At 34.6% G+C, this 26,303-nt stretch overlaps 1 protein-coding gene across 12 annotated transcripts in view; it reads right to left on the bottom strand.

Moving 5' to 3' along the window:
- The window catches only part of BAZ2B (bromodomain adjacent to zinc finger domain 2B), a 421,364-nt gene that overhangs the window by 175,768 nt on the left and 219,293 nt on the right, over positions 1 to 26,303 (bottom strand). Inside the window, exon 1 of one of the 12 annotated variants that reach the window (XM_046018123.1) lies at positions 17,968 to 18,240. The exons of 9 other annotated variants lie outside the window; for them this stretch is intronic. Coding sequence is in view for 1 of the 3 variants with exons in the window: in XM_046018120.1 (XP_045874076.1) it covers positions 17,947 to 17,956 (10 nt within the window). In the remaining 2 variants the exon portion in view is untranslated. Of the gene's footprint in view, positions 1 to 17,946; positions 18,241 to 26,303 lie in introns of those variants that run through there. 2 more of the 12 variants (XM_046018120.1, XM_046018126.1) reach the window with 2 other exon arrangements.

Genomic DNA, 26,303 nt, shown 5'->3' on the forward strand with positions numbered 1-26,303 from the left:
TTCCTAGAATGACCTTTCACGTGTCAGTTATCAAAGTCTCTCAAGAACTCACCTGTGTACTCAATTTTGCATCTCTGTGTATGTGTGCGTGTGTATACTCATTTATATAATCTTGCTAACACTCTATTAATTCAGTTGGAACTGAATTGGTTTATCCAAGATTTTAAGTTCCTAAGTACTTATCAGACTTGTTCCACAACTTCATTCCAATGGTCATGTGACTACCTAGATTTTGATAATAGAGGAATTTAATAAAGAAAAATAAGCCAGAGATTCTAAGCTACGTAAACTGTTCACTCTCTTCTGCTGATTCTACTTCCTACATATCTTCTTTCTCTTCCCACTATCATCTTAGTACAATCCTAAATCAATTCCTATTGAAAATAGTGCAATAGCCTTCTGTAGGAGGTCTGTTTCTCTTTTCCCCAATTCTCCTCCATACAACCATAGTAATCCTACTACAAAAATAGTAATCGTTTTAATATAAAAATCTGATTCTGCCACTTCCCTACTTAAAATTCTTTCAGTATGTCTGCATCATATATATGGTAATACTTATCACCAACTGTCAGTTTAAAAAATGAAGGAGAAACTTAAGGCACAGGAGAAAACCTCTACTTCTTTTAAAATTTTTAATGTAGAAATAACTTTAAGTCTTCATATTATGCTTGTCAATAACTAAACAAACTGCTTATTCATTTTCAATTTCTGAAGTGAAAAAACGTTAGCCAGCAAGGTCTACACATTTCCTTTAATCTATCCCCCCAAACTCAGTAACAATATTAAGAACCTATAAGGGGGACAGTTGGACATATACCTGTCAATCATGATCCTAATTTTGAACCTACTCTCCTGTTTCCATTTGATTCTACTCTGGTTCTGTCATTTCTATCAACTTTTCATTCTTCCTCATTCTTTTGATTTGATGGTTCCATTTTATTGTTTGTGTAAGACCTTGGATTCCCTTGATAACTATTTTAATGCCCTAAACTAAAATTTCTGGCAGCTCTGTTGGACAGTCCCCATATCCTTGTTAAAGTTAATACAAAATAGTCTTTATCCGATGCGGGGCTCGATCCCATGACCCTGGGATCATGACCTGAGCCGAAGGCAGAGGCTTTAACCCACTGAGCCACCCAGGCGCCCAGGAAAAGTTACTTTATCCTCAAGTAGAAGCAGCCCCTGTTGTAAGTATGAATATCAACTTGCTGTAAATATGAATATCTGTTTTAAGTATGAGTATCAACTTGTTCAATATGATCCTTCTTGGTCTTCTGTAATTCTATACTCAGAAGCAAAAGTTTTATCATTGTTTATGCTTTCTTATCCACCTAAAAAACTATAATTATTTTAGCTGATTATAGATCTTCTAATAAATAGCAGAAAGGTGTAACAATAATATATATAATAACTAACCACATCTCATCTTCACATCCCCAAATAAAAAAGCTAAATAACAAGGAGGAAGACTTAGAGTAAGAAGGCCAGGATTCTACTTCCAGCTATGGTACTAATTAATAGAGCCTGACACTGGGCAATTTAATTTAACATCTCTAACTACAGTTTTCCCGTATGCTTGGGACACTACTTTTGAAAATACATTAGGAAAGCTTTTTTTTTAAACCTTCTCCTACAAGTTTAGTTCACAATGGTCAAATGTCTTAACACTGCCTTCTTCATGAGGCTCTCCCTGGCCACTTTATTTAAAAATCACTACCATAGGGGCGCCTGGGTGGCTCAGTGGGTTAAAGCCCCTGCCTTCGGCTCAGGTCATGATCCCAGGGTTCTGGGATCGAGCCCCACATCGGGCTCTCTGCTCTGCAGACAGCCTGCTTCCTCCTCTCTCTCTCTGCCTGCCTCTCTGCCTCCTTGTGATCTCCGTCTGACAAATAAGTTAAAAAAAATCTTAAAAAAAAAAAAAGCTTTAAAAATCACTACCATATCACCAATACCACTTCTCCTTAGCACATATTACAACCTAAAATATATTTTATCCATCTAAGATATACCACCTAAAAGTTATCATTTACTCTTTCTATTTATTGTCTGACTTCCCCACAAGACTGTTGACTATATAATGTTTGCTGCTGTATCTTCAGTGTCCTCGAACAGTCCTAGTATATAGAATATGCTCAATGAATATTTATTGAATGCATAATGAACAGATATTCAAAGAGAGTGACAAATTGGGGACCTCTTTAATTCCAAAAAGTCATGAACCTAAAAAAGTAAATCAGAAAATCTCTTCAAAAACTTTTTATAAACTAGGTAAATAAATTGAATAAAATAAACCAAAGTTTTATACATTATTTTAACTTCTTCTAAATATACTATAAACTTGATAATTAAAGCAAAAGCATTGCTCTTGATTAGTACATTTATCCTATCATTCAAAAAACCTAACTTGTAAAGTTCAAGGTACAGATTCTTCTTTTTTTTTTTTTTAATATTTTATTTATTTGACAGAGAGAAATCACAACTAGGCAGAGAGGCAGGCAGAGAGAGAGGAAAGGAAGCAGGCTCCCTGCGGAGCAGAGAACCCGATGTGGGGCTCGATCCCAGGACCCTGAGATTATGACCTGAGCCGAAGGCAGAAGCTTTAACCCACTGAGCCACCCAGGCGCCCCAAGGTACAGATTCTTCTGTTGGTACTTTGGCCTCTTCTTTTCATTTCTTTAAAAAAAAAAAAGACTATTCATTAGAGAGAGAGAGACATACACACACACAGAGAACAGAGGCAGAGGGAGAGGGAGAAACAGACATCCTGCTGGGCTGGGAGTCCAACACAGGGCTCAATCCCAGGACACAGGGCTCAATCCCAGGGCTCAATCCCAGGCAGAAGCTTAACCACCCAAGCCACGCAAGCATCCCTTCTTTTCATTTTAATAAACTGTTGAAACCTAGAAACTTAACCTGCCATTCTAGTGATATATATTTTGCCAATCAACTCTTTTCCAGTATTTATATCAAACTTCCTAAATTCATTACAGGAAAGGAGTTAGGGTTACTAGTTCCCTTGTGTTAGCTAATTTTATTTTACTTAAAACATAGCAAGACCTGAGGTCAGTTCAGTCACACTTGGTTTAAGGGTCTCAAACTAAACATCTCTCTTAAGACATAGAGTCCCATTGAAGACAGATAAATGAGATTCCACTTTGCTTATACAGCAGAATAATTTTTATATAAATATAAAATATTATCCACAAATACATTAAAGTGCAAATCCAGAACATTCTTCTAACAAAATTTCATGTGAATTAATTTGGTTCTGCTACTCAATCTGTATATGTAGCATATATTTTAATCAGAGATGCAGAAAACAATTATGTTTCAAAATCTGCCTTAGTAAATAGCATTTGATTTATAAAGCTATATGTTTTGTATATAATCACAATCAATTTACTTTGAATATTGATGGACAGGAGTAACATTATGAAAATGATTTAGACAATATCCTCAGGTAAAAGTAGTAAGCCCACTATAAAAGGAAGTTCTCATCCACTTTGAGAAAAATCTGACCAATAAAAATCTTAACTTAGAAACAAACTAGGGAAACAAAGAAGTGTATAATTTGTTTCACAGTAGAAGAGAATTTCAGCACAGTGCCTTCACTTACTAGGTTTTCAAATATTTACTATTAAATGAATTCTTTGCTACTTAAGAATTTTACCTAGACTTCCTTTAATGCAATGGTTCTCACCGTGGCTGTATATTAGAAACACCTGGGGATCTTAAAAATACATACACTTATGTCAAGGTCCAACTTCAGACCAGTTATATCAGAGTCTCCAGGGATGGGGCTATCTATTAACAGTTTTGGAAAGCTCTCTGGGACATTTTAATGGGCAACCAGAATTGAAATCCATTGTCATAGTGCTTTAAAAAGCTTCAGTTCAACATTGCTAAATTCTATCTATTTTGAGGTTCAAATTAAAATAGTAATCAACTAGTGCTCACTGCACTATTGGCCTGGTATATAATATTAAGGATGCTATAAGAGTAATTAAAATGAAAAGAAAAAAAAAAGATCTGTTAGACTGAGGTGGTAGGAGGGATTAAGACAAATACAAGAAAAGTAGGAAAATCCATAGACAACCTGGATAAGAAGATCCTATGAGAGAATGGGAAGAAAACAGAATTAATCTTAAGGTCCAAAAGCTAGATGGGAAAATTAATAAATCACAGAGACAAATTCATACAAGTAATAAACAGCTAAATGTAAGGAGAGCTTCTGTACACTAGAACAGACAACCAGCAACTTGAAAAACAATTGTTAATGAAGGATCTGAATAGGTTATACATGCATATACATGCATACAGACTGTCCTCACTTGTGTCCAAGTGAGCATTCAAGGTGGTTGTTAACAAGGACAGGTGTGAGAACTTACAGTCATCCTCCTGTCATAACAGAGACAGAGAAATCTGAACCAAAGATCTTTACTTTCTAAGAGATTTCTGCCTCTTCCCAAAGAACTCTTACAAGGGCTGCTGTAGGCAGATTGTTTAAAACAAGGTTTACATATACAGTAGGCATACTAAAAGGAAGGAGGGATTATAAGACTGTCACACCTCCAAAAGAGTTTCTATGAGGACATGTGACTACTTGGGTAAGGCTCTCCAGGCAGCCATGAATCCCTTACTAGGTAACCCTTATCAAGATCTATCACTTCTTGAGCCTCTACATTACTGAGGGTAGAAACGGACTCAATACTCTCAATTATTTTCTTTGGCCCCAAAAGATGATGAGAGCAGAAGTAGACACAGCAACGGAACCTATCATCCCAGCTATTCAGGATATTCGAATTGTAATATGCCACATTGGATGACCCAATAACCACAGAGTTCAGCTTCAATATCATGTCTAAGGAATGGTTAATAAAATAAACAGATTAGAACAAACTGATCCTACTTAGGAAATAAAGACTTTAGAAAAGCTTTCAGAGAGGAATAATGAAGATTTCTATTAGCTATTATTAGATGAAATCTTCTGGAACTTGGGCAATAATTACACAAAAATACCCAAGTAGGCCTGGTTGAAGATACACCCCAAACCTTGAAGAAAACTTTTAATACTTAGGCTGCAGCTCAGAAAAAGAGGGCCTGCCTTTCAGAAACTGTATATCTATTATAACATTGGGCCAGCAAGGAAAACGTCATTACCACCAATGTCTTGGTATCTTTTTTCTAATTTTCTAATTTTTGATACCCTGAATATTTTCCTTTTGGTGTCAAAGATAAATAACTGAGAGTACTGAGTCCATTTCCACGCTCACTAAGTTGTGTTCTAGGGTTTAAGGAGGATAAGAAAAGGAAAAGGAAAATATAATGAAGGGAAAGAATTTAACAATTAAGATAAAATACCAAAGAGCAAAGAGTCCAACAATGGCACTATTAGTAGGAATGATAAATAATCCATCACTCACACACAAGCCACCTGCTCGATATCAGGCATAATACCTTGCAGGACAAGCCAACAGAGAAGTAGTGGTGTCCATAATAATGTAACTAAATTATGGTAATAAAAATTAAAGATTCATGAGGCCCTCAAATAGAGTCTGGAATAATAAGAAAAGAAGACCTTCTGAAAGATGGTAGATGGCCATCAAAGAAAGACTCGATGGTAGCAAAGGAGATCTCAATGCTACCAAGGACAAAAAAAAAAAAAAAAAAAAAAGAGGTTCGCTTCCAAAATGTAGCCTGACATATTGAAGAAATCTAACACCTGGAAAATCTGCTAAGAAATCTAGAGAAAATTTATTAGGCAACAGATCAATGCTGGATCAGTAATGAAATTCACTACAATAGAGTAAGGAGATAAAAGAAATTCTAGACAATCTTAGAAGATAAAAAGAAGACCTGAGAAGAACAGGCAAACAAAGACATCCCCAGCTGTCAAGTTCGTCCACATCTGGCAATATACGGGAAAAGGCCAGTGTTGGCACAAACATACCTTAAACACCACTTTATCCAGTAGATCAGTGTATCAGTTTACTAAGATACTGGCAATCAAATTAGATTTGGGATTCACTTATGTGTCCTACCATGTGATAAGTAATCTTCTAAATTGAATAATAAAATAATTGAAGAAAAATGAGAACGGATGAAAGATAATTAGTTATACTAAAGGTACAAATACTTTTATTTATTTAAAAAAAATTTTTTTAAGATTCTATTTATTTATTTGTCAGAGAGAGACAGACAGAATGAATGCGAGCATAAGCAGGGGGAGCAACAGGCAGAGGGAGTAGCCAGCTCTCCCCTAAGCAGAGATCCTGATGCAGCACTCAATCCCGGCACCCTGGAATCATGACCTGAGCCGAAGACAGGTACTTAACTGATGGAGCCACCCAGGTGTCCCTAAAGGTACAAATACTTTTAAAAGAAACCTAAGGGGCACCTGGGTGGCTCCATCATTAAGCGTCTGCCTTCAGCTCAGGTCATGATCCCAGGGTCTTGAGATCCAGTCCCATGTCTGCGGGGGTGGGGGGGGGGTGTCCCTGCTCAGTGGGGAGTCTGCTTCTTTCTTTCCCTCTGTTCCTCCCCCATGGTTCAGGCTCTCTCTCTCTCTCATTCTCCTTCTGTTGCTCTCAAAGAAAATCTTAAAAAAACAACAACAACAACTTAAAACTTTGAAAAAGTGAGGTTAAAAGGGGCCATATTGTTTCTAACTGGAAGTAGAGATATTTTGAAATAGAAATAAAGCAAGATACATTTGATTTCTATGGATGATTACACAATCTAAAAATATATATATTCCAATCACTAGTTTCAGCAGATACCTTGAAAGGAAAGCTGACTTTGGTTTGTTTGTTTTTTTTTAATTTTTTTAAAGATTTTATTTATTTATTTGACAGAGAGAGATCACATGTAGGCAGAGAGGCAGGCAGAGAGAGTAAGAGGGAAGCAGGCTCCCCGCCAAGCAGAGCGCCCATGGTATTCTTTTCTAACCTCTTTAAATTTAATTTTTATTTCATAATCATAAGAATACTTAATATGAAATCCACCTTACTTTTTTTTTTTTTTAATTAAGGAGGCTCCACACCCAACATGAGGCTTGAACTCATGACCCTGAGATCAATAGTTGCCTATTCTACAGACTGAGCCAGGCAGACACCTGAAATCCACCTTCTTAACAATTTTTGTAAGTGTACACTACATTATTGTTGACTATCACCACGATGCCATAGAGCAGACCTCTAGAGCTTATTCATATTGCTTAACTGATGCTTTATATCCATTGATTAGTAGTTTCCCATTTCTTCTTTCTTTCGCTTCCTGGCAACAATCATTACACTCTTTGATTCTATAAATTTGACTATTTTAGATACCTTACTTAAGTGGGATCATGCAGCATTTGTCTGCAACTGACTTATTTGACTTAGCATAATGTTCTCAAATTACATCTATGTTGTCATATACTGCAGAATTTCCATTTTTTAAGGCTGAACCATATCCCATTATATTCATATAACTATTTTCTTTATCCATTTATCTGTTGATGAATATTTAGGAAGTTTCCACATCTTGGCTATCGTGAATACTGTCTAATAAACCATAGGAGCAGTAATATGTCTTCAAGACCCTGATTTGAATTTTTGTGGATAAATACCCAGAAGTGGGATTGCTAGAACATATGGTAATTCTATTTTTAACTTCTTGAGGAATGTCTATACTATTTTCTGTAGTGGCTGCATCATTTTATATTCCTACAGTGTGCAAGGGTTCCAAATTCCTCACATCTTAGCAAACACCTGTCTTTTGTTTTTTGATAGTAGCCATCCTGAAAAGTGTAAAGTGATATGATTTATATTTCTCTGATTAGTGATGCTGAGCATCTTTTCATATAAGTGTTGGCTGTTTGCATGTCTTGTTTGGAGTAATGTCCATGCAAGTCCTTAGTCCCTTTTAAAATCAGGTTATTAGTTTCTTGCTATTGAATTGTAAGTGTTCCTTATAGAGTTGACCTTTGAACAACATGGAAGAAAGGGGCACTGACCCTCCATGCAGTAAAAAATCTGCATATAACTTTTGACTCCCCAAAAACTTAACTACTAATAGCCTACTCTTGGTCAAAAGCGTAACCAATAATACAGTTGATTAACAAACATTTTGTATATTATATGTATTATATACTGCAGTCTCAAAGCAAGAGAGAAGAAAATATTAGAAAGAAAACATACATTTACAATGCTGCACTGTATTGATTGAAAAAAAAATCCATGTGTAAATGGACCCACACACCTCAAACCTATGTTGTTCAAGGGTCACCTATATATTTTAAAGATTAACCCGTTATCAGACATGTGGTTTGCAAGTATTTTCTCCCATTCCATATATTGCCTTTTCACTTTGCTGTTTCCTTTGCTGTGCAGAAGATTCTTAACAAGACATAGTCTTACTCACTTATTTTTGTTTATGTTGCCTATACTTTTGGTGACATATCTGTAATAATCATTGCCAAGATCAATGTTATGAAGTCTTTCCGCTAGGTTTTATTCTGGGAGTTTTACAGCCTCAGGTCTTACATTTAAGTCTTTAATACATTTTGGTTGATTTTTGTGTATAGTGTAAAATAAGGGTCTAATTTCATTCTTTTGCATATGGATATGCAGTTTTCCCATTACCACTTACTGAACAGACTAGCTTTTCCTTATTGTGTACTCTTGGCACCCTTTTCAAAGATCAGTTGACTATATATGTATGGATTTATTTCTTGGCTCTCTGTTCTGTTTCATTGGTCTATATGTTTGTCTTTATTCCAGTACTATACTGTTTTGATTACTATGGCTTTATCCATTCATCTGATACTTTGAAATCAGGAAATGTGATGCCTCCAACTTTGCTCTTCTTTCTACAGATTTATTTGTATATTTGTGATCTTTTATGGTTCCATATGAATTTTAGAATTGTTTTTTTCTATTTCTGTCAAAAGTACCATTGAGATTTTAATAGCAATTACACTGAATCTATAGACCACTTTGAATACTATCGACATTTTAACAATATCTCCTCCTAATCCTCCTCTTTAAATTTTCTGTTTCATTTAGTTTTTGATCTTTTAAATTCTTTACTTCCTTACCAGCTTAGCAATGTCACAACATTTAAAATATTTTAACTAATTATTTAATTTTCAGTAGCTTATCAAAGTATTTAGATCAACCAGAGTTCTATACTCAATTAAGTATTGAATTTTTGGTTTTAACCAAATGGAAACTTTTTTACCTAAAAGCTTTCTCCAGGCTTAATCTTTGTTGAAGTCTTAGAGACCCTGTAATCTCGTTCTCAGTTCCTACTTTTGTGTGGGAAGACTCAGTAAGCGGGGAGGGAGGGGGTAGATTCTCAAGCAGACTTCTGCTGAGCCTAGAGCCTACCCTGGGGCTCTTTCATGACCCTGAGATCACAACCTGAGCCAAAGTCCAGAGTTGGACACAACAGACTGAGCCACCCAGGTGTCCCCACCTTTGATGAGAAATTTAAAGAAAGCTTCTGATTAGTCTTTTTATTTTCAGAAATTACTTCTCTGATGTCCTAAAAACAATAATCTTATTAAGTGACTAATTATATCTGTTATTACTATTGACATATTGAATCCACAAGTGTAATTCATTATTTCTTTTTAAAGATTTTATTTATTTGACAGACAGAAATCACAAGTAGGCAGAGAGGCAGGCAGAGAGGGAGAAGGAAGCAGACTCCCTGCGGAGCAGAGAGCCCAACGCAGGGCTCAATTCCAGGACACTGGGATCATGACCTGAGCCAAAGGCAGAGGCTTTAACCCACTGAGCCACCCAGGCACCCCAATTCAAGTGTAATTCATTATTGTTTATGTACTTGTTATATTATATATACTTCCTAAGGACATTTGTAATTAGGTCAAGAAGTTTCCCTATTCCAATAATGCTTCCCATTTCCTGGGTTATATGACCTTATCCAGCCAGGGAAAGAAGCCTATCTTTCGGCTTAATGGTCTCTCATTGATCTAAAAAATACAGGTAAACACTGTTCTGCTAACTTACACTGAATTCCAGAATTTATACTTTGAAGAGTCATCTCAAAAATGTCTACTGAAATGCCACTAGTCTTCTCTCTCAAGACTTAAAATATAAAATGTTAACATAAATGAAATAAGTTAATATAAAATGACTAAAAAAGGTGTATTGGGAGTATTTTCCAGTTAGATATAAAAAAGAATGATTTTACTTTATAATGTGAAAAAGGCAACTAAAAAAAAATCTGAACATTGGGCAGAATTACACTAAAGTTATACTAATTACTTGTGGAAATGTCCATACTTATCCTTTCACAATAGATTCTTAGGAGCTGAGAAACAAATTTAATGACCATGTTCTATAAAATATTACAGCAAAATTGGAATTACATGCAACCAGCAGACTTAATTATTTTATTAAAGTTAACTTTAAGAGGTGGCTTTTTACACATAAATGTTTCCCTTCTCTTTTTTCCTTTTAAGAAAGCATATGTGGAGTGCCTGGGTGGCTCAGTCCATTAAGCATCTACCTTTGTCTTAGGCTATGATCTCAGGGTCCTGGGATCGAGACCTACATCGGGCTCACTGCTCAGCGGGAAGTCAGCTTCTCCCTCTCCCCTTGCAGCTCCCTATGCTTGTGCTTTCTCACGCTCTCTTTCACAAATAAATAAATTAAATCTTTAAAGTGTCTGTTATGTGCTGAAGGCAGTATTCATTCAGTGTAATCTTTTACCTACTCTACAATATGACAGAGTAAAAGTTAATGTTTGATGTAGTCACTGTGGAAAACAGACTGGCAGTTCCTCAAAAAGCTAAACATAAAATTACCACATGACCTAGCAAATTTCACTCAAAGGCCCATATATACACTGAAAAGAATTAAAAGCACTGTCTTGAACAGATATCTGTACATTTAGAAATCCATCAAGAAGTGAGATATATACATACCTACATATATTTGTCATATTTGTGATAGATAGATAATGGGATATTACTGAGTCCTAAAGAGCAATGAAATTCCGTTACATGCTATAACATAGATGAAACTTGAAACATAGTTAAGTGAAATAAACCTGACACAAAAGGACAATTATTATATGATTTCACTTACAGGGGATATCTAAAGTAGACAAACTGATGGGGACAGAGAATAGATTCAAGTTTACCAGGAGCTGGGGAAAAAAGCGAATGGAGAATTAGTGCTTAATGGTTAGAGAGTTCTGTTTTGGGTGATGAAAAGTTTTGGAAATAGAGAGTAGTGACTGTTGCACAACATTGTAAATGTAATTAATGCCAATGAATGGTTAAACTGAAGTCGTGCTTGGGTGGCTCAGTCAGTTAAGCAACTGACTCTTGATTTCTGCTCAGGTCATAATCTCAGGGTTGCAGAAGGCTCTGCACTCAGCAGGGACTCTGCTTGAGATTCTCTCCCTTCCTTTGCCCCTCCCCCTGTCCATGCCCCAGCACATGCTCTATCTTAAATAATCTTTTTAAAGAAAACAGTTAACAGGCGCCTGGGTGACTCAGTCCATTAAGCATCTGCCTTCGGCTCAGGTCATGATCCCAGAGTCCTGGGATCAAGTCCCACATCAGGTTCCCTGATCAGTGGGGAGCCTGCTTTTCCCTCTCCTTCTTCTGCTCCCCAAGCTTGTGCTCGCTCACTCTCTCTCTCTCTGTCAAATACATAAATAAGATCTTTAAAAATAAAGGAAAAAAAAGTTAAAATGGCAAGTTCTCTGTTACATATTCTTCCACAACTTAAAAAAACTTTGTAATGTGGAATACATTGGATTATATACTTTAAATGGGTCAATTCTAACTTGTAGTCTGTGAAATATGTCAGTAAACATGTTATAAAAATTAATATTTGAAGTCTTTCTTCAATGCTTGAAGTTCAAGTCTTTTTTTCCTTCTTTCCAGCTTTCCCTGGTCATCCTAGTGACTCTTCCCTTATTCTCAAATCATAATATTTTAATTGTTTATATTACTCCACAATTAATCCTACCCTCTTTTTGGCATTGTTAGTGTTTTTTAATTACTGCTACACATTTCATATTTGATTATGCTTTGTTGATAAAAAAAGATTAGTTGCTCATATTATCAACTAAAGCTCTATATTTAATATTTGTTTATACTTTGTTTACCACACAAGATGAGTAGCAGCTCAAATTGTCAAGAGGACCCAGTAGCTCCCTGCCATCTTCAAATATTCCAAAAATAATTCAATATTACACTTGCACAAATACATAGAGTAAAAACTTCAGTAACAAATGTTAAGAGAAAGCAGTCTCAAAAAAATAATCGGGGGAACCTGGGTGGGTCAGTGGGTTAATCCTTTGCCTTCAGGTCAGGTCATGATCTCAGGGTCCTGGGATCAAGCCACATATTGGGCTCTCTGCTCAGCAGGGAGCTGAGAGGGAGCTGCTTCCCCCTCCCTCTCTGCCTGCCTCTCTGCCTACTTGTGATCTCTCTCTCTCTGTCAAATAAATAAATAAAATCTTAAAAAAAAAAATCAGCATACTCATTCCCTGGGCAATCTACAATTACTCAAGGATGTAATAGATTTAATTCAGTATAATTATTAAACAAAGTAGGATACTTTCAGAGAAAAATTTCTGACTGACCATTTTTCTTTTTGCCCAAAATGAATTAAAGACACTGTCCAAAAACAAAAACAAAATAGTTTTATATAGAATATATAAACATTTAACATATACACTGCCTAAGTAGATATGTTTAGGATAGACACTTCTAATCCTGAATAGAATTAACTAAAATATGAGATTATGCAAATAATAGTTACAACAGCCAATCAAAATTTTTGTTTATTGAAAAATCTCATTTAATAATTACAGTGGTCTTAAAATAAATTTTACATAAGTATTTGGGGGGTATAAAATGAAAGAAAAGGAAGATGTTAGAAAAAGAAATAGGAAAAATAAATATTTATTTACTTTTGTTCCTTTAAAAAAAATAGCCTGAAAAACTGGGAAATGTATAAAACAGTGCACTTGGAAAAAAGCCATATAGTTACAGAATAGAAATATAAAGACTAGGTAAATACTTAGGGCCTTAATATATGCTTAAAATAACCTGTTAGGTTTATAGTCTATTTTAATCCACAGTGAAGTTTTGTTTTGTTTTGCTTTGCTTTTAATTGGTACTTTTAAAAATGTGCAAAATGCTTTTGTTAAAATAGTTCTTTCCTGCAGAATGTCTGAATGACCTTCTCTTCAGTGTGTTTTTAAAAACATATCATAAATTATATAAATTGATATATAAATTATATAAATTTTTAAAATATAGCATCATTACCTCAAAAGTAAATTTGTTTCAATGAACAACCACGTTTCTATTCCCTACTGAAGTGGAATGACTTATATTCACTTTTACAGTGAAAATATCCACTGACATCTCAGAGAAGATTGCTTTTCTAGTCAGAAACACAGCTATTTATCAAATGCACTTCCCCAGAAAACAGCCAATAAAGGGAAAGAAACAAAAATGGGTTTCCATCAGATAAATACATGAGTTAAACTCATTCTTTATTAATTAAAAAGTCCTCATGCCCTTAATCTCTGAGGTTTTATGATTTACACATGACTCTAACAACCTTGGACTGTGATTCCCAAGGTCACAGCATATTAGAAAGAGGGATAAAGATGATGATGATAGCAGCTGTAATTTTCTAAGCACATATTATGCACTAGGCAGGGGACAGGGCTAAGAATGGAGGGACTGTCTGTAATAGGTAACTGTACAAAAGTTGTGCAGACATTAAAATAAAAACCTGACAAATGGCTTAACTCCATGATGGAGAATCTATAGCCTTATGTCCCAATGGTATCACTATATTACTACAAGGATAACAAAAAAAGACAACTCCCTGAGACCTTAAACAGAAGTTTAAAGTTTTACAAAGTTTAATATACCATATACTTTTAAAATAATGAAAATACGCAATAGAATCTAAAGATTTAGATTTGAATACAGACCCATCACTAAATATATCAATGACCTTGGGCAATTTTCATCTGCCTAAGACTCAGTTTCTCCAAGTGTAAAATGGGCATATTTATCTTATGGCACTATGGTGAGAATCAACATCTGTAATGGCACTCATACAACTCATTAATATAGTAGCCATTGACATATTCTGAAAATTTAACTATCTAGAATAAGTTGTTCTTTAAAATAAATGATTTCATTACTTTTAAGAATATTATAACTTTTTGGATGTTTAGATGTTACTCTGTAGTTTGTAAATATGTAAAGAAGAAAATGAATGCTCTTGAATCTCATCATAAGGCACCTCTTGGACCAGGTAAATCCAATTCATTTTTCGACCTCAATTTAGATGGCATCTCCTCTGGAAAACCTTCTCCCAATCTCTACTTGTACTTAATATGTCTCTACTAGACCCTTAAAAGTCTACCACATCCAAAACCAAAGTCCTGATTGCCCATTTATATCTCAAAGTTTCTCCATCTAAATAGCTTCCCATCTCACAGCCAAAGGCAAAACCATTGTTCCCCAGTTTCTTAGCCAAAACCTTGGAGTCATTTTGTCTTCTCTTTCTCTCATAACCCACATCTAATCCATCAAAAGACTTTTTTGGTTCTACCTTAAAAACAGAATCCAGAATTTGACTGCTATCAAACATCAGTCACTTAGATTGTTCTATGAGCCTTCTAACTAATGGTCAATGTCTCCCTATGTAGTCTATTCTCAACACAGCAACTGGAGAGATCCTTTAAAAGTGTACAAACCAGACTTACTGATAGCCTTGCAATGGCTCCTTGAAGCCACAATAAAGATCTGTAAAGTCCTACATTATCTGACTCTTCTACCCATTACTTCTGTCAATACCTTCTCTAGCCTCCCATCTCCCTCACTCTGTTCCATTCATACTGGTCTCTCTCCACTACTCTGAACATGCCAGGTATGCTCCTGCCTCAAGACCTCTGCCTGGAAGTCTCTTCCCCAAAATTTCCACATAGCTAACCAATTTCTTGGACTTTCCTCAAATATCACCTTCTTTGTATCCCTTCTGCAGCCTCTGCAATCCACCACCACCATAGCTTTCTTATTCTGCTCTACTTTTTCTATCCTTCATGAAACTTGCCAACTTCAAATGTGCCATATACTTTATCATGCTTCTCTGCATCTCCACCATACATTCCACAAGAGTAGAGAGCTTTAAAAGTTTTATTTACTGATATATCCCATGTATCTACAATAGCACCAAAAATGCAAATAAATATGTGAATAAAAGAATACATTAGATACTTCCTGTGTTGCCTTCAGCATCCTGTGCTGACCACTACTATATCAGTTATCAACTGTACTAAATAGCCTCTTAATTTTCTGTCTTTTCAACTAAATTGTAAGTTGTTTTTTTTTTTAAGATTTTATTTATTTATTTGGCAGAGAGATCACAAGTAGGCAGAGAGGCAGGCAGAGAGAGAGAGGAGGAAGCAGGCTCCCCGCTGAGCAGAGAGCCCGATGTGGGGCTTGATCCCAGGACCCTGGGATCATAACCTGAGCCAAAGGCAGTGGCTTTAACCGACTGAGCCATCCAGGCGCCCCAAATTGTAAGTTTCTTGAAACAAGGAATTTTATTTTACTTTCCATTAGTAGTGCTGGTACTTCCTTACAGGGCCTGACACCTAGTAAGTACTCTGCATTATTTAATAAATTGATAAAAAAAAAAATAAAACTACCTAAATCAAGGTGTAAGCACCTTTATTATCTCCAAGATATAAATACAGTGCTTAAAGGCATGACACTGAAGACAGTTCTGGATTCTGGATTCTGTTAGTGTGTTTGGTCTGGGTCTGGCACTTATAAGAGCACCGCTGAAATTATTTAAGTTCCTTACAACTATTTCCTTATCAGTAAAAATAGAGGAGTAATGATGGTATCTGAACCTCATGTGATTATCACAAAAATAAAATGCAGGTAATAGTGAAGGATTCAGAATTTGCCACTCTAGCATACTATTTTAAGTTAAAGGCACTTGAAAAACAGCAAATACAAGCAAAACATTCTGAGCTTCCTTCTTGTTCTTAAAAGCAAAAAAATGTAATTCTTGTATGAAAGATGTCCTCCTATACCAGAAGGAAAGTAACATTCTTACCACCAAGGACAAAAGTTGAGACTGAGATAATTCTAGACAGACTTTGTTAAAAATAATTCTCTCCTTTTAGCCTCTGCACATAGTTACTTTCCCACAATTGCCTCAATTTGTTCAGCTTAATATAAAACAACTAGGTTTTGCCATTTCTTTGGGTCTTCCTTCCTTATGTAGACTCCTATGTCACACAAAACTTCTTTAAATAAATTTGCATGCTTTCTCCTGTTGATCTACCTTTTTTATATAATTCCCAGGCCCAGCCACAAAGAACTATAAAAGGGTAAAAGTAAAAGTCTGTACCTCCTACAAGAGAATTAGCCCAGTGATTGTTATATATTGAGCAATCAATAATTGACATCTATTATTTGTTATTACAAATTAAATAGCACCACTACTATAAGTCTTACTTCAATAACTTGACTAAGCTAAAATATAAACATAATCTTTAAAATCTCCTAAAAAGCACCAAGGATTTATATTAAAATTGTTACCAAAAAAAATTTTGATAATCATTTTGCAAAAGAAGGTACCTTAACTCTCAATAAAAGGAAAATTATATTTACATTATTCCAGAATATTTTTAAATATTTCTCGATGTTAGGTTCTAAAACTATCTTTGGTAACTGCCTCCAATGTTTAATAATTTCATAATATGTTTTCTTTTATATTGCCAGGATAGCTCATATTAGAGTTTAAAGATCAAACATCTTACTGTTTAGATGAACTATACCTACAGGTCTTTAATATACACACACATTCTTCCCTCTGCTCTGAATAATCTTACATCCAGAAATAAGACTTTTGAGAAAAAGATTTTAGTACATGTGTGACTCTTTGCTAAATCACCTCCAAGCTTTTCACTTTTAATTTCAGTCATGTATCCAACAAGAAGTATAATCTTTTGGTAATGTTATATTAAGAACTGAGCAAAACTAACAGTTCTGTCCCAATTAAAAGGCCAATTATATAGGGTTTATTTTAAATCCTGTTTTCTCTTATTTTATAATAAAAATATTTTTTCTATTGTAATAGAAAGAATTTTTCTATCATTTCCCTGCCTACTGTGACTCCTGAATGTTTTCCTCCTCTATCTCCGAGTTCTCCATTTTATAAAATACTTGTGAAAACTAAATTTCTTTATAATTCGTACTAACATAAAGAAATTAACAAACATACACATTTTACTTAACACTCATATGGACAGCAGACAAGAAAACTGAGGTAAGCAGTTTAAATGATTGTCCCAAGACCACAGATGGAGTGACTGCCAGCTTTAGGATTAAAACTAAGAAGCTCATTATTCCCTTCTTATATTCCAAGTACTTAATGCTGTTTTTACAACACAAGGATCTCTTAACTAATTTAAGAACAGTAATTTAATTTAATAATTAAAACTAGCAACAATAATTATGACAAACCTAAATAGATTTGTGAAATTTATTAAACAAAACCAAAATTACTTTATCCAAATAAATTACTTTATTCCCTGAAAAAATTAATCTGATTTACCACATAAGTTATTTTTTAAAAAATTTCCTTACAATGCCAAGAAAGTGACAGTTTAATATAATTTATCATTTCAGTGTCTTTTTTAAAAGCCAATTTCTTTAACCAAAATCTACAATGAGTATATGAGAGGTTGCTACCAAACAGAAATACTTTGCATTAAAAAAAATTCTCCAAACTTAAAACAGTAGTTTCTACTCTAATTGTAAACTTAAACTTCAGGATATATTTAGAACACAATTATCTATGAAAAGACAATGATAAAAAGTAAAGAAAACACCAAATACTATTCCATTTACAAGAGAAAAAGACATACAGTATAACATTAACAGCTTACTGTGGAGAGTGGGTTTAATCAGGAAGTAGCCATTATCCTTTCGATTCAGAGCAGTGACAGCACTCCAAAACAACAAGCCGTGATATTTTTCAGTTAAAAGGAATGAAAGAATACCTACTATTGTGTCCTAGCTTTGCTGACCCCAAAGGTCACCACATGTCTTTTATCAAAAGCTATCATGAAAACATAATCCAAGTAAGAATTTACAAAGCTCTATTTGTTGAAACACCTAAAATCTACCTAACACAACCTCTCTCTCTCAGTTACTCACAAAACATGGCTGTCTTATTCAGAGATTAGCAATTATTGTAATGAGATACTGTCGGAGAGGGTCAAATAGTACTTCCTGCAGTTTACACATCTTGATTTCCTGGTAAACAAACTGAAAGGCAGGTGGAGCACTTAGATCACTAGTAAACGTGAATGCTCACGTGACAAAACTAAGCCAGGTAAGGTTGATGTCTCAAGTAATCGTTCTTCGTGTTACTAACGTCAAAACAGACAATAAAGAGTTCTGTCTTTCTTCCCTTTTTTAAGGAGGGTTTATTCCTGACATGCATAGGCACACAGTTTGTAATGAGGAATGCTTGAAAAACGAATCTGTTTAAGTAGGTTTTAAAAATTACTTCTGGCAAGTAAATTGTAAAATACGAGGCAATGCTAATAAGATATATATTTAAAAAAAAAAACAACTAAAAATAACTGTTCAAAAAACCTGCTAAATATAAGGAAAAGTGTTTAAATTTCAACTGCTTCAAGAAAGTATATAGAAGTTTCTGAGTTATAATTAAAGCCCAAAACTGAAATTTAGTCAAACCATAAACCTATTTTTATCAGAGCAAGTGCCTGCAAAAATATTGCTTTATAATTTATGTGGCAGTCTTCAAAAAAAAAAACAATCTCAGTTATATGAATCAAAAAGTTTACAAAACTTTAAAGAATTCCCAGCATTCTTTAAAATTCACATTTCAAAAAAGAAAAAAAAACAACATATTTAATTGTGAGCATCTTTTTAAAAATATTGTTAGTCTGAAGACTAAGTTTTCTTGTCCTTAGGTTTTTTTCCCCCAAATTGCTGTTTTTTTCCTCTCTGAAATTTGTAGTATGCTTGAATGAGAGTTTGTTTAAATTAACTAAGGTATAAGACAAATACACATACTCTGTCAAGATGATAAACTAATTCACGACTTTAAAAATATTTAGGAGATTTTTTTCTTAATCCACAAAGCTGCATTTATCTTAATTCTATATATACTAAGGCCATGTATCTATGTCTTATTAGGAACGTAGTATGCTTTAATTTTAAGAGCTTTTAATGACCCTTTTACAATATAATCATATCAAGGCATTAAATTACATTACTTAAATCATATTTACTCTATTTGTGAAATAAAATTCTAATGTACTGAAATAGAAAACAAAACGAAGTGACAGTAAAATTAATAACAACAAGAAAACACCTAAGGAGAAAAACTGTGCAAAGAGAACAGAATCTCAGAGAACAGGTCTCATTACAAACAGTATGTGTCATTTGAAAGGAGTGTGTATTCAGTATTAAACATTAACACAAGTTGCTAATCACCATCTTCACTACAATGACATGAAATAGATAGGAAATTTTCAGAAAACAATGACTATGGAGTTCCAGTTCCAGTTCAGTTCCAGCTGAATTTCTTGGTCAAATGAAATAATTCAAATATTCTATAGTTAACTGGAATGCAAAACAAAGCCCTTATTTCCTTTAAAGAAAATTTAAGATATAATTCATACTAAATATGTAGCTTTGGCTGTGATTCATATACTAAAACAAAACTAAATTTTAAATTAAAGATCCATGGGGCACAAGGGTGGCTCAGTGGATTAAAGCCTCTGCCTTCAGCTCAGATCATGATCTCAGGGTCCTGGGATCCAGCCCCATAGGGGGAATCTCTCCTCGGCAGGGAGCCTGCTTCCCTTTCTCATTCTCCACCTGCCTCTCTGCCTACTTGTGATCTCTGTCTGTTAAATAAATGAACAAAATCTTTTAAAAATAAAAAAATTAAAAATTAAAGAAACTTTGTTTCCTATAGTACGTCAAATTTAGAGGATAATAAAATAAAAATATAAAGGTAAAGAAAATAAATTTGAAATTTTGTTTCATTCAAAGTGGCTTTTATCAACAATAGGCAACTTTTGGTATTAAGAGTTTATAATTCAGCTGAAAGGGCTGGGACAAAAACCAGGGTAATATATATGGTACCCTGTGAGTTAGAAAAAGACACCCTCCTCTCTCCTCAGTGGGGAGCCTGCTTCCTCCTCCTCTCTGCCTGCCTCTCTGCCTACTTGTGATCTCTATCAAATAAATAAATAAAAATCTTAAAAAAAAAAAAAAGACACCCTCTGAGCTGGCTTATGAGAAAAAGACACCTTTTCTTCCTCTAGGATGTATTTCAGCCCTACTTGTTCTCTCAAGTCCGGCATTCTTATATTGGGCACACCCAGCACAATGAACTATACCTGGTAGCTCTGTACTGGCAAAAAGCTTCAGAAGGGATTCCCCTGCCCCTGGCAAGTCTAAGAAACCTCAGAGGAGATTAGTCATCCATGACTTAAGAAATTCATAAAAAAGAAGAGGGAGGGTAGGGGAGGGGACACAAAGAGGAAGAAAGGTTCCTGCTTTTATTGTTTGTCTTCTGCTGGCAATAAATAAGCTTTACATGGTTATTTATAGCTCATTTTGTTCCAAAATATTTTAAGTGACTTAGAGAAATATGTATAGCAGAACAGATGCTTTCAAAATATAAATTAATATGAATAAAGCAAGAAAGATGAAACACAAGATAAACTTGAAACACAAACACCTATCATAAGGCCTTGCCTTAGATGTAGGTGGTTCAGCTGTGAGCTTCCTAGCAATAACAGTAAAGTGGAAAACAGAATCAAATTACAAAAATTTAGGGGTGCCTGCGTGGCTCCACCAGTTGAGAAACTGCCTTCAGCTCAGGTCATGATCCCAGATTCCTGGGATTGAGTCCCTGCTCAGTGGAGAGCCTGCTTCTCCCTCTCCCTCTGCCCCTACCCACTGCTCCCCCCACATTTGTGCTCCTCTTGCTCACTCTCGCTCTAGCTCAAATAATTAAAAATCTTTTTAAAAAAATCAAATTACAAAATTTTAATTCTCTGTAAGGTGTGTTACAAACAAGCACCAAAGTTTTCCTAGTACTCAGAATTGAGAGAAGTTTCTTTTAGACTTTGCAATGATGTAACACTGGACAATACAATAGTTTTTTCAACAGCATCTTTACAGAAATTAAATAAGAAATTTCATATGAAAGATTCTTTTAGGGCACGTGGGTGGCTCAGTCCGTTAAGCGGCTGTTTCCGCTCAGGTCATGATCCCAGAGTCCTAGGATCAAGTCCCACATCGGGCTCCCTACTCCACAGACAGCCTGCTTCTCCCTCTCCCTCTGCCTGCCACTCTGCCTACTTGTGCTCTCTATCCCTCTGTGAAATAAATAAATAAATAAATAAATAAATAAATAAATAAAATCTTTTTTAAAAAAAAGGAAAGAAAGAAAAAGATTCTTTTGACATTGCCTCAGCGCAAGCTGAGTTCATAACTAATGAAAAGTTACCCAGAAAATAAGCTATCTTGCTAGGAAAGCTGTAATTTAACTATCTGGGTTTTCAAACAAATACTAACAATCCCCAGGATCTTTCGTTAAATTCACAGTCCACTTTCATATTCCAAATTCATACTTCATTCTCTAAATTCAGATTCTTCTGCTGGATGAGTAAGTAGAAATGGGCATGCAAGCTATAACTGTGTTCCCAGAACGGATGAAAGAGAAGACACTGGTAGTTAGGAAAGTCTAGACACTTCAAAGGGAACTACTTTTTTTTTTTTTTTTTTTAAACTTAAAACAGTTCCTCTCTTCTTTCTTACTGACTATCTATAATCCTGCCTGGTTCAACAGCCTGAAAATCCGATCTGTGATTACTTTTTACTCTTCAGTTTGGTATTTCTAACTATGGTAAAGAAATATGACTTAGGGTTTCTATATTCCTATGCTCTCATTCAGTCCGCACCAATTTGGATTCATTTTAGAGCATGAATCTTTGCATATTTTCATAGCATTTGATTTTTATGTTATGGGGGGAGATGTAAAATTACTATAAACAGAATCCCTCTCATTTTGTTATACAAGAAAAACAAGATTGTCAATGGTCACATCTCAATATACCATATATGTGGACTGAATACTACTAATAACATTTAACAATGCTACAACCTGATTTTCACATGTGGCACATAAGTAGGAACAAATCCTATCTTCCATTGTAGCTGGGTGCATCACTTCTCTGTCTCCCAAAGATGTCAAGTTGATGTTCTGTTTCCCATTCCTTCTCCATCTCATTATCAGATTAGATCTTATCACTTTCAGAATGCTCTCCTCTCAGAGCCTGACTGTTTGGGCCCATAAAACCTTCTCTCTACCTGATTTAGCTCTGTATTATTCTCTAATTATTTTAGGGATCTCCCTTACTAGATTTTGAAATTCCTCATTTTGTATTACTCACCGTGAGTCATTAAATGCAAACACCATAAGGACAAATTAATTTATGCATTAATAAACTGCTATACATATTTATTACAGCTCATGATTGTTCAACAAGACCAGGATATTTATTAGGATTGCATCGAGTGAGCCAGATGCCAAGTTTTTACCATACAGGTAATTTCTATTTTTCTTTTGAGAGAGAGAGAGAGAGAGAATGGCGTGGTGGGGTGGTACAGAGGGACAGAGGGAGAAGGAGAGAGAGAATCTTAAGCAGGATCCATGTCCAGGACAGAACTCATTGTGGGGCTTGATCTCACAACCCTGAGATCATGACTTGAGCCAAAATATAGAGTCAGATGCCTAGCTGACTGAGTCACCCAGGTCCTCCTATATAGGTAATTTCTAAGTGGTATATAGAATCAACCCATATTGAACCAAACCTTACGCTTTTCTACTTTCAAGCTGGTCAAAAGAATTTTAATTGTAAGAACGACTTTTGAGAGCACTACCAAAAATCAAACAGATGTTATATAATTGTCAGACCTTAAAATGACCAAAATCAAATAACAACTGTGTCTAACACAGTTTGACCTTTATTTGAAATCATGTATGTAACCCAAAGAGTCATGCAGCTTACTCCCTTATTAAATGAACTTTTCCAACGTGTAGCCACCAAAATTTGTTATTTCTTAATTTCCTATTTTATGAAAATTCAGTGTTAGTATAGTAATCTCAGTGTACAATTTTTGCCATTGTAAAAGGTAGCAGTATTTGCATTTGTCATAATATGTACACTTGCTTAACATTTTTCTTGCAATAAGAAAAAGCACATTTAAAAATGTTAGATAGCATATGCTTAAGAAACTCATATAAGATCTTAAATCAATCAAGATTATATTCTAGTCATTTAAAAAGTCATATTATAATTAAAATGGTTACATTATTACCACCTTATAATTGTTTACCTCAAAGAACAAAAGTAGGAAACATATCTATCATATAAATTGTAAAGCTTTTGAATAAATTTAACAACAAAAGAGAATATAATTCAATTTTCTTTCTTTTCCTAAAAAGCTAACTGGACAGAGTAAACCAAAGGAAGCTACAGATATATATTTTTTCATTTATTGCAACATAATAGATACACAGAGAGCCTCTGAGAATACAATATTCATTTTGCTGCAGAAGAACAGACATTGCATAACAATGAGATTTGCTAATGAAATCAACCATCAACCTGGAATACATATGTATTAAACCAAGACCTCAGTGTCATTTTCTTTTTGCATCGTTTGTTCTTTCTTTCATTTTTTTCTTGACCTTGTCAGTATTTTTGTCCTTTAGATTTCAGAACTTTGGTAAAGCAAAATCAAGACTATAATATTATAGTGTAATGCTTTTTATTTATCACATTTTTTTAATGTAAATTCCAATTGTTCTGCTTCTATCAGCACTATTAATGTAACTCTGGGAAAAAAAAAATCAATGGATGCTACCAGAAGAAACAAAGGAGGTTTATTTCTATACAAAATAATTGAATTAGGTTTAAAAAAAACTTTTTTCAACATTTGACATAAATTCCAGATGACAACTTTAATAGCAATGTTAGGGCTTACTTATTTAATAAGAAATTTTTAAAAACTATACATATACATATATATATACATATTTTAAAGATTTTACTTATTTGACAGAGAGAGAGAGCAAGAGAGCACAAGCAGAGGGAGCAGCAGGCAGAGGGAGAAGCAGGTTCCCCGCTGAGCAGGGAGCCCAATGCAGGGCTTGATCCCAGGACCTTGGGATCATGAACTAAGGTCAAGGCAGACTTAACTGACTGAGCTACCCAGGCATCCCCCCAAAATTACATATTGGAAAGTCACTTTTGTAATAATATAAATCCCCCAGCAATTTCTCCTACTGACAGTTATTAAGTGAAATAATGTAAGGCTGATACAATAACTATCAACATCCAAATTATTCTAATGGTTTTAGAGTAAAATCATAATTTTTCTCCCCCAAATACTCAGCTATCTTGGTCTAAAAAGTTAATCACCAATTTCCATTTATCAAAAATAAATCATTCCGGGGCACGTGGGTGACTCTGCCTTCCGCTCAGGTCGGGATCCTGGGATTGAGCCCCGCATCAGGCTCTCTGCTCAGCAGCGAGCCTGCTTCCCCTTCTCTCTCTCTGCCTGCCTCTGCCTACTTGTGATCTCTCTCTCTGTCAAATAAATAAATAAAATCTTTTTTAAAAAGTAAATAATTCTGATAATTTTCTTAAAATTTTATTATTTTAATTGATGATTTAGTTATTAAAATTTCCTATAAAAGTCCAAAAGACTATGAACGTACTTGATATTATATATCTTGTAAAAAAAGCATTAATGTCTCTCAGAATTGATTTATATCTTTTTGAGTATAAGCTATTTAATTAAGTGACTATCCTATTGGTTGACTGTTTACACAATTAGGTTTTCACTTCATGTGTGGTACAGATAAAATTAACAGCCTAACCTGCTGTGGTATATAATTGCTACTAATCCATGATAATAACAACTTTTAAAAATAACAATACTTATACAAACTAAAACAGCCTCAGTCAAACAAAATTGGGTTTTCTATTTTTATCTTTGCAATACCTAACCTCAAACAATATCCTGCAAAATAACAAAAGTCAGTAAGTATTACAGTTATGTTGAAAAGTAAACTGAATGTTCCTTATTAAATTTAAACTCTCTGACAAAGTAGCCACTGGCAGTCTAATCGTTTTCCAGACTACTTCAAAAACCGTGAAGGATGATTTTAAGTGAAGAACCACATAATCGCAGAACAATGATTAATCCACACACAACGTATTTCCCTAAAAAAAAGGGCAATTTCTATTAAAATGGCAAAATATAAATCCAACAGTAGAGAAATAGTCAATTTAAACAAATGTCTATGGCAATACTGAAAACCTACTTTCACTAGGGCAAAGAATCCTAAAATACAGTGATAGGCTTCAGAAGGTCATTTAGCTCCCTGCGACTCAAGTGTGGTCCAGAGACCAACACTGCAATTTCTTCTTAGGAATAAAGACTTTCAAGCCACAGCCCAAACCTATTGAATCAAAATCTTAAGTACCTTAGAATGTAAGAAGGCATGGTCTAGTAAATTCTTCAGCCTGCCTAAAAATTTGTATACCAATTCCAGTGACTTCTGATATTCTAACAACTCATCAAACATCCATATTAAGATGCAGAATATTCAAATAATAAACAATTTACTTGTCATACTCAAAGACCGTTACCTACTATTTGCTTAATTACTTGAAGTCTCATATTCATATGGACTACTGATTTGAAATTTGTGGGTAATAAAAGAAAAGGGGGGCAGGAATAATATCTTCTTTGTAAGATCTCAGAAAGTATTAAGTAAATGGATAAAATGAAAGTATTTACACTTTCTTAGAAATTATTTTAAATTTTTCAGCAGAAGCATTCTTTCTTAAATAGAACTCTTGTGAGGAAGCCCAGTATAGTAAAAAAATAAAACAAAGACCTGTTCGTTGGCGCAGGGGAGGCACCCAACAGTAGCCAAGGCATCTCAACAGAACTATCTCAGAGTATAATTTGAAAAACTTTGCTTTAAGGAAACTATTAAGAGTCTTAAAAACAAGCTGAACAACCCTTATACTTATCATTAATAAAGTCTGCCATTCATCAAAGTCAGTTACAAAGATCACCATATAGAGACCTACTGTTTAATTTATTCTTTGGTGGGCGCGTCTGGGTGGCTCAGTGGGTTAAAGCCTCC

The sequence above is a fragment of the Meles meles genome, chromosome 9 (genome assembly GCF_922984935.1).
Source record: "Meles meles chromosome 9, mMelMel3.1 paternal haplotype, whole genome shotgun sequence".
NCBI classification, from domain to species: domain Eukaryota; kingdom Metazoa; phylum Chordata; class Mammalia; order Carnivora; family Mustelidae; genus Meles; species Meles meles.